At 37.2% G+C, this 13064-nt stretch overlaps 1 protein-coding gene across 1 annotated transcript in view; it reads right to left on the bottom strand.

The window, feature by feature from the left end:
- Window positions 1-3315: 3315 nt before the first annotated feature.
- Window positions 3316-13064, bottom strand: part of Slc35g2 (solute carrier family 35 member G2) — a 29931-nt gene continuing 20182 nt past the window's right edge. The window contains exon 2 of the mRNA XM_003476737.5: window positions 3316-4767. Coding sequence (XP_003476785.1) covers window positions 3511-4749 — 1239 coding nt within the window. The 5' untranslated portion in view covers window positions 4750-4767 and the 3' untranslated portion in view covers window positions 3316-3510. The remainder of the gene's footprint in view (window positions 4768-13064) is intronic.

Genomic DNA, 13064 nt, shown 5'->3' with positions numbered 1-13064 from the left:
ATCAAATTTGGAAAGTTTAGCCAGGCTGATGGCACATGCTTGTAATCCTAGCACTTTGGGAGGCTAAGTCAGGAAGATTACAAGTTTGAGGCCCATCCTGGATGGATGATTAGTCAACAATAAAAACATGTTTCAAAATAAAAAACAAAAAGCCTGCAAATGTAATTCACTGTGAAAGCTCTGAGTTCTATCTCCACCAATTTTTCCAAAAATATTGGTAAACTTTTGGTCAATATTTACTCAGATTTTTTTCTGTCCCATTCTCTCTAATTTTAGAATTTAAGTCACATTTATCCTAGATTTTTTAGTATACTTAATCAGGCTCTGTTTATTCAGGGTTTGTTTGAGTTTTCCCCTTCTTCAATCTTTTTTATTTCTGTGCTTCCACTTATATAATTTCTATTGAGAGCCGTCATGTAATAACCCCCTTACTCCCCCACCCAAAAAAAAAAACTCTAAATATTGACATTTTCCCAGAGCATAGTTATGGATTCCTTTAGGCATGATCTGGAGACATATTAGGAAAATGGGAATCACAAGATATAACAGGGAAGATTCAGTATTGGGTGTTGGTGGACTGAAAAAGCAAAAAAGAAAACATTATGGTAACATCACAGAGGTGATTACCATAGGGAGCAGCCACTATCCCTACAGCTAGTGAAAAGGGACTTGTCTCAGTTACTTTCTCATTGCTCAAACACAGACCTGACACCAAGAATTAAGGGAGAAAAAGTTTATTGAGGTTTATAGAGGTTTCAATCTATAGTCAGCAGGCTCCAAGTCAGGGTGGCCTAGTAGCAGGGCATGGCAGAGTTCTAGCTGCAGATCAAATGAGAAAAAGATCTACACTCTCCAACCAGGTTTCATCTCTCAGCATCACATTTAGCTATAAACTTATCAGTGAACTAATGCACTAATAACTACCACACCTTCATGATCAAATCACCTCTACAAAGCCGCACCTATGAGCATTTTGGACTTTGGAAGCTAGACTAGATGGTGATAACTGTAGGGAACAACTACCATCCCTAGAGATGGTGAAAAGGGGTTCAATCTTGATTCACTGGACTATTAGGTCTCAGAAATTGAGAATAATGATCCATCTAAACTATAAATCAGATCTCTGAAAGGAGGTTCTCCAGCTAGTACTGCTGCTACTTCAAGGGATAGGATGAACTGGTTGGTTGAGGGGCAAGGTACTGCCAAAAGAAGCTAAGGGTAGCCAGGCATGAGGGCACACACTAGTCATCCCTCCACTCTAGGATACTGAGGTGGGAGGATTGCAAGCTCAAGCCCACTCTAGGCAACTTAGCAAGACCCTGTCTCAAAATATTTTAAAAATAAGGCTAAGGATGTAGTTCTGTAAAGGCCCTGGCTTCCACACCTAGTAGCACATTTTTAAAAATTAAAATAAACTTGAAACTGAAAGCTAAAATCAGTTACTGTTCCATGGATACAGTGACAAAAACTATAGGCAAATATAAAGATGGAAGCCCCTTATCCCCTTTTGCTTTTCTTCCAATTTCCCTCTAAGGTCCTTTTATTATAGACATCAAAGTTTGCTAGAAGTTAATATACAGTAGACAGGGACTGAGCTGTCAAGGAAGTCAGCACAAAAACATAAAGAGCAGAACTGTGGCTGGAAGTACATCTGACAAAGGTCAGGCCTCAAGATGAAGATGCAACAGGCAGGCCTACATGTCTCCCTAAGGGATAAACAGTAACTTGAAGTTATACTATAATTTAGCACCACCTGGTCCAGGAAGAATCCAGATAAGCATCAGATGCCCAAGTGGGTGATCATAGCGTCTGGACTCATCCCTTCCCAAAAAATGCCTTTGTTCTTTCTGTTTCCCTATTGGATCAATACCTAAGGGGCTATACTTGAAATTCTAGGAGTTAATTATACTTTGACCTACGTTGTACCTACTTTGTGATACTGCTATACCCCTCACAAAGGGCCTTGGTGGCAACCCACTCAGGACTCCTCCTAAAAATCCAGGAGCCATCCTTCTCCACTTATTTCCAATAAAACTCTTTCTCTTTTTGTCTGCAACTAAATTCCTTGATGCTGTAGGAGCACTGACTTGGACCACTGACATCTAACAGGTTGGAAGTTATATTTCTCCTATTTGTGCTTTATTATTGGAACCTAGTAAGACTCTACTTATTTTTTTTCTATATTGTTAAACTATTTCCCGTCTTTATACAGGAAATGTAGTTTGCAGGGCCTGAGCTATAATGCCAAACAGGAAAACTTGGGTGAATTTGAAGGAGAGACAATCTTAACCAGTAATATTAGCACTCATGCAAAATTAATAGGAATTTTCCAAATAAGACTTAACATCATCTTACATCTAAGTTTAAGCTTTTATAGACTTCTAGAGCTTTTTTAAAAGATACCATGTCAATTTTCCACCATGCAATGATTACTGCTTGTGTCTTCTTTAGAAGCAAGGAGTACCTTTGCTGCACCTACTTTATATACAGTACTTGCCTCAAAATCATAAACAAGGGACATTTTCAGAGAGATTGAGTAACTGAGGATAAGTAAACCATGTCCCAGCATTAGGTCTCTTACCATCAGACATGAAATGCCATGGATTCTATAGGGCTCACAAGAAGAAGCCAGCCTTCCCACATTTCCTAAGTGTTGCTTAATATGAGTCTAGCAAGGGGAAGACCAATTTCGTGTTCTAACATTAGACCCATTGTCATTGAAAAATCAACCTGCTTCTTTTGTTTCTTCTTTCTTGCCTGCACTGAAGCTACTTTACCACCTCTGTCACCTCTAGTTTCTAGTGCAAGTAGATGGCCAAACAGGGAATCAGTGTTTAACATTTTAGTCAATTGTGTACTGTTCACAAATGAAGACTTTTAAATATTGAATAATTTTTCTTAAAAATTTGTGTGACACTGCCATTAGCATTTATTAAATTTTGGAATTTTTGAACCACAGAAGTTCCATCTGAAAAAGGTTACTTCTCCATCTCTTATGGATTTTCTTGTTGTTTGGGGTTTCTGATCATTGTTTTGCTATTGATAGTGATGGTTTTTTTTTCCAGTATAGAGGGTTGAACCCAAGGCCAATGAACTGAGCTACATCTCCACCACCACCGCCATTGCCCTTTTATTTTTTTGTTAAATTACGAGAGTCACTAAGTTGCCCAGGCTAGGCTCAAACTTGTGGTTCTCCTGCCTCAGCCTCCCAGAGTGCTGGAGTTACAGGTATCACCATACTTACTTAAGTTTTGTGTTCTTTAGTGATGGACATTTACCATAATAACCTTTTGTTAATAACCGTAAAGACACCAATTTGATGAGATATTTCACATATTTAATATTTGTATTTGAATATATTATACTAGAATAAATTTTCTGTATCTGCATAAATTAATTATATATTACATAGCACTCTGTCAATTATATAACACAAAGACATTTATAGGTAAACATAAAAATGGCAGTGTACATATTCAATAACTGAACAAGACAATAATTACCAGGGATTCATTTAATGGGAGAGTCTAATATTTCCTGGTAATCCTGCCTTCTTAAATTCCTCCAGTAAAGTTTATAGCCAGCAAGGACAAATACACTAATCATAATGATTACCCCTCCAAAGACATCATAGACACTAGGAAATATGTGTAATACTAGAAGCTGCAAGACCATAGCTACAACAATCTCCAGATGTTGTACTGTGCTGACCAAAGCTGGATGGAATTTGTCCAAGGCATAATAAACTCCTAAGAATGCTACAGTAGAACAAATGCATATAGCAATAAGATAACTCCATGTTTCTCCATCTAATGGGATGATGGGTTCTTGAAGAACAAACATAGTTGATACTCCCCAGATTGTCCCAGTCCAACCAAAGGTAAACAGAGCAGTCCACATGCTGATCTTCTCCCTGATGGATCTGTACACTATCATAGAAAGAGCAGTAGTCAGTCCTGCCATCACAGTCATAGTGTACCCAAAGGCTTCTTTCCAGGCATTTAACAAAGAATTGTCTTCATCAACAATGTTGGGGATCATGACGAGACAAACACCCAAGATGCTACAAACAACTGTAGCCATGTCAACATAAGCCATTTTCTCATCTACGAGTAAAAATGCCAAAATGGCACTAAAAACTGTGGTTGTGGCTCTCCACATAGTGGTCCCATTGCTGGGGGGGACGATTGAAAATGATGTATAAGCACAAGTGATAGAAATAACATTGCATACGCCATAAAAGAAAAGTCGTAATCTGTATCCCCTGGGCCCAAAGGGAGCCTCCTGATAGTAACACACAACTAACACAGATAAGACCTGTAAGACAGAACGGATAAAAATCAGTTCTAAAGATGGAACTTTAGAACGATCAGAAACAAGCCTAGTGATAAGAGCTACACATCCATGAGCCAAAGCAGATCCAAACAGCACTATCCACATTTTTCGGGACTGAAAAATATTTTTTTCTGTAAAGCTTTGGAATTGTCCAATCTCATTGGGCATTGACTCTTCCTTTGTTGGAGGATGAGTATCCATGGTTCCAAAGAAAGTTCTTCCTTTTCTTTTCATTTCACTCAGCAGACCTTTCTTTGGATTTTCTTCCATGAAATTCCCATAGTCTTCATTAATTTCTTCATATCCATCATCCCCAGGCTGGGGGTAATGAGAAGTATATTTTACCATCACAGTGTTAGGATGTATTTTCACCCGTTTTTTAACTGGATATTTTTTGGATGGAGAAGTATCCATTTCTTCAGATAATCAACTCTATTAAAAAAAGACAAATGTACATATTAATTCCATTGAAAAATTAATTTCTATTATAATACTATGCACCAATTCAATGATAGGAGGCAGAGATTGTAATAGAAGTCTTGGAAAAATGTAACAGGAAGAAATATGTATGGAGCCCACTGGAATTGTCTACCCCTTTTCACTTCCTTTAAATCCATTCCAGCTTCTCATTCTGCTTATCCTTTATCTTGTTTAACTCTATTTCCCATCTTTACATAACATACTGGTATATTTCCACCTTTGCATTCCTACCTATCCCTCTATTCAAAAAAAAGAAAGAAACAATATAGAACTTGGCTCAAACTTTTCTTTTTACCTGGATCTATTTGTCAACATTACAAATTATAAGTGAATAAGTCCAAAGTCTTTTGTATCAATTCTGTATGAAACCTAAATATACATCCTATTACAAATTATCATTATTTTAAGACATTTAACTCTGTGCTCCATACTTTTTTTTTTGTACAAGCAACTGAACTCAGGATCTTGTGCTTGCCAGGCAGGCACTGTACCAATGATCTGTATCCCTGTCCCTACATTTTTAAGTATATGAAGTATGACCAAAATATACAGTGAATCTTTGCATTTAAAATATTTCACAGTAAAAGGCATATTGATATTAATCACTCTCAAAATACTCCTTATTTCACAACCTTACTGTTCTTACCACTTTCTAAAGGAGTTCTGAAAGCCCTCTTTTGTATCTTTAGTTTCACTGTCATGGCTGCATTGATCTCCTAAATCACTTCAAAACATTTACCTTTCATGGTAATTTTGACTTTGGGAAAGATCCAGAAGTCCTCCAAGGCCAGATCTGGTGAAAAAGGTGGATGAAGACGCAGAGTGATGTTTTTATTTGATTGAAATTGCTGTAGATATTTTGAATTGATTCAGGATATTGAGGCAGCCATGAAAACATGCTCACTAAGGAAGATTTCCAGAACTTCTTTTAAAAGTGGCAAAAATGATGGGATAAACATGATCAAAGCAAAAGAGTATTAATGGAAATGTGTCTTAGTGTAATAATTTTTTAAAAATTTAAACATTCACTGTAGTTTCTTATAACATCTTATAAAATGAAATTAGGAAATAAAATTAATTTAGTAACATATACATTGTTGGTGACAATATAAATTATACACATTTCTTGATAAGCAGTTGGGCAATACATGTTAAGTTTTTAACTAGAAACTACCCTTTATTCAGCAATATCACATTTATAATTTTTATCCTAAAAGATTATCATGAAATGCTTTTTACATTTGTATGAAAACAAAGAGGAGAAAATAAGAATTCATATTTACATTTGCTTTTATAACAAAAAAATTATGGATGGAAAGATACAACAGAAACTAACGCAATAGGAATGGAAAAAACCTTTTTGAAATATATATATAACCTTTTCATATTTCATTTCTGAATCATGATATTACTTAAAATTAAATATGTATCTGTTACTTAATCAAAAGTGTAGGGAACACATATGCACAAAGGAGATCACTGTGGCTTACTACAACTAGCCATCTTACAATAGAATAATACGATACGCATTAATTAAAAATGGCAATGTAGACGATGAATTGGAAAGATGTGTACCACAGTTTGTTGAGTAGGAAAATAATGAGCTTTTTTAAAGCTTTTTTTTAAGCTTAAAAAAACTCATTTTTTTAAGGATTAAAGAAATAATACTTGTAAAGAATTTGCCACAGTGTAGCATATAGTAAACTTTCAACAAATGTTATCAATAAATTTGGTTTTCTTTCACCATTTTGACCCATTGTCCAGCTTTTACAATGTTATTCTTCCTTTTAGACTGTTTATTCACTCAGTTATCTATCTTTCCTTCCTTTCTTCTTTGAGCAATTTTTTAATTTCCTTCTCCATTCTCCCCTTTACCCTAAAAGAAAAGGAAAGGAGGGGAAAAAAGAGGATCAAGAGAAGGGGGAGGGAATGGAAGAGGAAGATGGGGAGGGAAGAAAGGAAGGAAAAAGGGAGAGGAAGACACAGAAGGAGAAAGGAGAGGGAGATGGAGAGGAGTAGGGGAAGGGGATGGAGAGGTGGAGGGAAAGGGAGGAGAGAGAGAGAGAGAGAGAGAGAGAGAGAGAGAGAGAGAGAGAGAGAGAGAGAGAATCTTTTTTTCCCCTCTGACTTCCTGGTTCCTTTCCAAAACTCATCAGTTTCAGAATCTCATGGCCCAGAAATCAAATCCAATTCTGTTCTTCGACACCATCTGGACAGCCAACTGTTCAAGACTATTTACTCTTTTCTCCTCTAAAAGGCATCCTGTTCAGCTGGAAAAACCCATGAGAAACATCACCAGTGCCTGCGAACCCTTAGGTTTCTTACCATGCTCCCTCCTAGCACAACCGCCTCAGGCTAATCTAACTAGTCTTTGGCCTTCTTAAGACATTTCCACTTCCAATCATATTTTTGGCTTTGGTAACCCCAAATTTGCTTTCCCAAATAGCTTTTCCTAGCTTCCCCATTTATATTTGTGATAGCATCATTTTTTAGTTCCACAAGGTAGAAATCAAGGAATACTCTGAATTATCCTTTCTGCCATCACACTCTTATTTGTTCATCAATCTTACTGTTTTTGTCTTTGAAATATTTTTCAGATTTTGCTTTTCTTCTCCAATTCTATTGTACCTTTATTATCAAGTTATTGTACCTCTGGATCAAGTTATTCTGAATTCCTATCTAGAATTCTGCAACTAGTCTCCCTAACTAGTTCCCTTGAATCATAATTCTCAAAAACCACCTACATTATCCCACTGCCGTATTAGTGTCTTTACAATGTATTCAAAACAAAAAACCTTACCTTAATCTTTCTGCATTGAAGAACCTAGAGTTCACTACAGTTATACTTTCTACCTAATCAAATTTCAGCTGTATCTTTGGGTCTTGGTTCCTGCCTATCAACATAGTATGGTTCATATCCATACTTAGCTCCTTAACACACATACTTAGCTCTCACCGACCAGTCCAGAATCCTCCCTGATCTCATTCTCTGCATGTACATTTCATTTTTCTCCAAGCCTTCATCTCATTATCTTCCCCTCTGTTCCAACTTTTTAAATATTGCTTATCTTTTAAACCTTAATCCCCTTTTTTAAAAAAAATAGGGTCTCACTATGTAGTTCAGACTGTCCTTAAACTCATTATGTAGCCCAGGCTGGCCTCAAACTCAAGTTGATTCTCCTGTCTGGCCTCCGAAGTGCTGATTACAGGTGGGATTACAGGTGTGCACCACTACACCCAGCCCAAATTCCGTCTTTAGAAGTAAGACTTCACTGATGTCTCCAGCCAATTGTTCTTCTATTTGTTTTTTTAAGATAGCACGTTGCTGTATATGTAGGACTTGGACTATGTAGCGTAGGCTGGCCTTGAATTCACGGCAGTACTTGTGCTTTCACCTTTCAAGTGCTGGAGTTACAGATGTGTGCCACCACACGTGGATTCAAGCCAATTGTTTGTTTTTCTCTTTAAACAGCTTCAGTAGTTCTTCTAATGTTTTCACAAGTCAATCTTTTTGTTATTTGGTTGGCTTTACCCAGTCAAGTTTTGTTCTAAGTTACTGAACCCAAATTCACTGTGTCGTCTCTTTTCCTTGCTCAGCAGTAATTATCTCATTGATATCTTTATTAAATCTCATGACTGCCCACTTGTTGCCATTCATTAAATTTTTACCTTGTATTCATTCAAAGTTTTCTCCTTTCCACTGCAAGTCAGATGTATAACTCCAGCACATGAGCAGAAAGAAAGGAGAAGTGGTCTTCTGTTGCACTCCTTCTCCAGTTCACTCTAGCATCTCTCTCTGAAGATGTGAGAAAGGGATCTGATCTTTTGGATGCTTGTACCCCCTCTTCTAGGCTTAGCTCCCCTATTATATTGGTGTGGTGGGGGCAGGTTGGGAAGGAAAAGCACACATATATCACACACTGGCTGCTTCTAAATGTGGCTTCTTGATATATAAACTTAGGTAGGCTGAACTACAGTCTCTAGTCAAAACTAGTTATCTAATCAAACACTAATTTAAGTGCTGCTGTGAAAGGATTTTACAAATGTGTTACAAGTAGGAATGTGGGCCTGACCTGGTAATGCAAGCTCTTTAAAAGGGGAATTCAGTCTTTCTTAAATTCAAAACTCCAAATGTTTGACCCCGTGGTGGTCCAGCCTGCTCACAGTCTACCTTTCCTTATTGTTCATGGACAAGGAGCTTCAGCCTGTGCTCATGGGTTTCCAGCTTGCTCTTAATGTCTTCCTGACTACCTGCCTACAGGCTTCACGCCTCCTTATCTAGCTCCATGATGGCAAGAGCGGTTTCCTTATAATAAAACTCCTATTGCCTCTAGGTTTGAGATTGAGCCCTGATTGTGATTGTGATAGTTCTTAGAATTCTCTCTTTGCCTACTGTCTTTGTCTCTCTATTCAACATATTCTAGCTACTCTCTAGGCCAGTGATCACAAATCTTTTAGAGCTTTCAGTGGCAACGAACAGCCTGTTATGGCATGTGTGCCATAGGTTCACCACCACAGTTCTAGGCAGACTTCCAAGTGGGAAACTAGAGGGTACACGCAATTGTTGCAAGTAATGATTTGGTAACCTTCAATCTCAGTCAGCTTTAAGGGAGGACATTTCTCTCGCTTTCCCTAAAAGGAAAAAGTACAATATTCTTCTAAGACCCAAACTCCATTGATGATAATATTATCCCTGTGACCGATAGTATTTCCCAAAGACAATCAGTAATCTTGTATCTCCCATACTACAGCATTAGGATTTTTAAATGTTTGACACTTGAGAAGTGGGGTCTGTGTTCTTTCCCACTGAAACTAGGAGGCTTCTACAACTATTTAAACTAAGAGCAGCAGGGACTATGAATTTTAAAGCTGGACACAGTTGAATTAAAAGTATATGTAGTCCAGTGTTTGCTTGAACAATGAGCATGATTCAGTATGATAAGCCTAAAACCAGTATTTTCACCCACTGTTTTGATATAAGTCGTTAGGACAACCCTCTTGGAGTATTTGAGGCACAAGGCATTTGGTAATAAGTCTGGTGACTTCATCCAAAACTTGGTAACTGGTAGTTAACAGATAAATCTGATAGTTAATAGATTGACCCATAAAGTGGTAAAAGTGTTCGGATAAAGATTAGTTGGGGTTCTGTGGAAGAACAGAATAGGAGGGAGTATCTTAAGGAACTCACATAATCATGGAAGCTAGAATTCCTAAATTTGTATGGTGGAAAGCAATTCACAGAGCCAAACAAAGAGCCAGTGTTGCAGCTCAAATCCAAAAGTTGTCTGCAGCACTATTCCCCCACTTGCTGGAGGAGTTCAGTTCTCGGTTCTGTTCAGGTCTTCAACCAGTTGGATGATGCCCTCCTATACAATACTGGGCAATCTTCTTTGCTCAAAGACCACTGATTTAAATGTCTCACCTACAACGCCATCACAGAAATATCCAGAATAATGTTTGAGCAGCCAAATTGATGCATCAGATTATCCCTCATCAGATATCCCTCATTTTGTGGATGTCTTCTACATCCACAAAAACTCTGCCTATGCCATTCTACTGAGAATTTTTGGAATATGTCAAGCTCTTTCACTTTTCTGGATATTTGCATATTCTATTCTTTCTTTATAGATATATTCTTTTCCTGCCCCTTTTCATCTAATTAATTCCTACTCAATCTTCACATTAAATATCATTTCCAAAGGTTGCACAGACCCATCCCCATCCCAATCTGAGTAGATGCCCTGACCAACTGCTATCATATGAATACAGAATTTATCATATTGACTTATAACTGTCTTTTTGTCTTTCTGTCAACAGCAGAGACCACATATTTTTAATTTTTATATTTTTCAGCACATAGCACATTACTTGGCATGAGATAGGTGTTCAAAAACATTTGTTGAATCCTTGGACCATTTAGTTAAATGAAGCAAATTTAAGTAACAACAAAATATAAGTAATGTAAATAAATGGATTATAATGGCTAGCAACTCAAACAAAGAACCTTACTCATTAACACACTTTAGATCCTTAATAATATTTCCATAATAAAGCCTCACATTATATAATTTGGCTATTAAGAATTATATGTTTAGCTTCTCTAACTCTGGTACTATGATTTCTGTTAGGTCTTCCAGATTTTGCTGTTAAGTTCTTCAAGCACAACTGAACTGTTTCTGAAGTCGCTGGATGTGTTTTCCATATTAAATCATTCTCAATCAATTATAAAGGACATTGATGTGCGTATTTTATAGCATCTACAGGCTGAACTTCAGTTGCCAGAGTTCTGCTTCTGAGTGTACACTTAGGTGTCAACATCAGTACACTTACAAGCTATACTAAAACAAGCTAGTATAGCCCATCTGATGTCTAAATTTGAAAAATAGCATTTGTCTATTCCTATTTAAAAAGCAATATACCATTATTATAGAAAATTTAGCAATGTGGGCAAAGAAAATTTAAAAATCGCTTATAATGCTATCACCTAGAGATCAAAACTGAACCTTCTAGGAATTATTCTTTTCACAAATGGTATGGAACATTACATGCTGTTTTACAACTTTCTCACTTAAAACATACCATAAGCATTTTTCCATGTCATTAAATATTCTGAAATATTCAGGGGGAGGGTGCTTGGATCATAGCCAAGACCTGTGCATGTTGAGCGAGCCCTCTACCATTGAGTTACATCTCCAGCCCTATAATAACGATTTTGATGGCAAGGTAATATAAATCCAACAATGGGCTCTGAATGCAACAACTTCGGCCTTGTGTTGTGAGAGCTGAAAGGTGAGTATATCAGCTAACTCCACCAATCCCTTATGTAGAGATAGATCCTAACTATCACAAGGAAAGCATATGTGGAAATCAGTGGATGATAATCTCGTAGTTCTTCTTTAAGAATGTAAATGGAGACATTTTTCATGGCCAGAGAAAGACTGTAAAATAGTCTTGACTGATTTATTCAAGAGTATTCAAGTTTGCCTATATATCCTCCATTCAGATGTTATCAACAGAGAAAAACTGGCTGAAATTCAAAGTGAACTAAAGTACACCTTCATTCATGTTTTGTGTATTTAAGATCAATACACTGGTTTGGGAAGGATCTGAGGCAATCATTCAATTACAATTAAAATAAAAATGAAACCACAGAAAATATCAAGTACAGATGTTTCAAGCACCAAGGATATGTTCTTTTTCTTTTAAATTTTTATTTTTATTAGTCATGTTTGCAGTGCACAAGGATTACATTCATTGTGGCAGGTGGTACAGATACACAACAGATCTCAATTCTTTTTTTTTTTTTTTTTTTTTTTTTGGTCTTTTTCCTTTTTATCGGTACCAGAGATCGAACTCAAGACTGCTTGCTTACAAGGCAGGCGCTTATGCCACTGAGCTAAATCCCCAGCCCCACAGATCTCAATTCTTTTTACATCCCTGTCCTCTGAATATGGCTCTAGGTGTTCTAATTATAATAGTAACCATGTTTTCTTAGCACTTGCTGTATGCCAAGCATGTACTAAGAACTTTATTTTCTTATTTAGAGATCAAAATAACTCAATGATATATGCTTTGTAATCCCCTTTTCTTCCATTTCTTTTCTTTCTCCTCTAGTAGTGGAGGCTGAATCAAGAATCATGCATGATGGTTAGACCAACACCCTAACAATCAGCTACATCCCAGCCCTGTAATCCCTATTCTATAGGTGCAGAGATAGGTTCTAGTAGAGTGAACGACTTGACAGGTAATGGATGACAGAATACATGGTGGTAGAGCCAAGATTCAAGTCTAAGTTATTCCAAAGATTGAGCTCTTCTCCACTATACTACCATGTAGACATCCATAGTAGGAGAACACCCACACTCAACTGGTTATCTACAACCTAATTTCCAAATGTGTTAATATACTGTGTAAGACTAACATGAATGAAGGCTGCAGATGGAACTGGCTGCTAATTAGCTGACCTTAAAATAGGGAGACCCTCCTGGACTATCTGGTGTGGTCCAATGGAATCATAAGGATCTACAAAAGTCAAAGATGGTGACAGAAAAGTCAGAGCACATTACGCATAAAGGCAGAGTAATGCAGTATAAGGACTCAACCTGCCACAGCTGGCAATGAAAGTAGAAGGAAACCAAGAGACATGGTATGTAGGAAGTCTTTAGAAGCTGAGAATGGAAATGTATTCTTCACTAGAGCCTCCAGAAAGGACTACACTCTGTGATAACCATGCCAGACCCGGCGGACCT

Source organism: Cavia porcellus, unplaced genomic scaffold (genome assembly GCF_034190915.1).
Source record: "Cavia porcellus strain 051 isolate PalLab524CR breed Dunkin Hartley unplaced genomic scaffold, mCavPor4.1 scaffold_5, whole genome shotgun sequence".
NCBI lineage: Eukaryota > Metazoa > Chordata > Mammalia > Rodentia > Caviidae > Cavia > Cavia porcellus.
The sequence above is the reverse complement of the archived record's forward strand: the minus strand, read 5'-3'. Positions and strand labels throughout refer to the sequence as shown.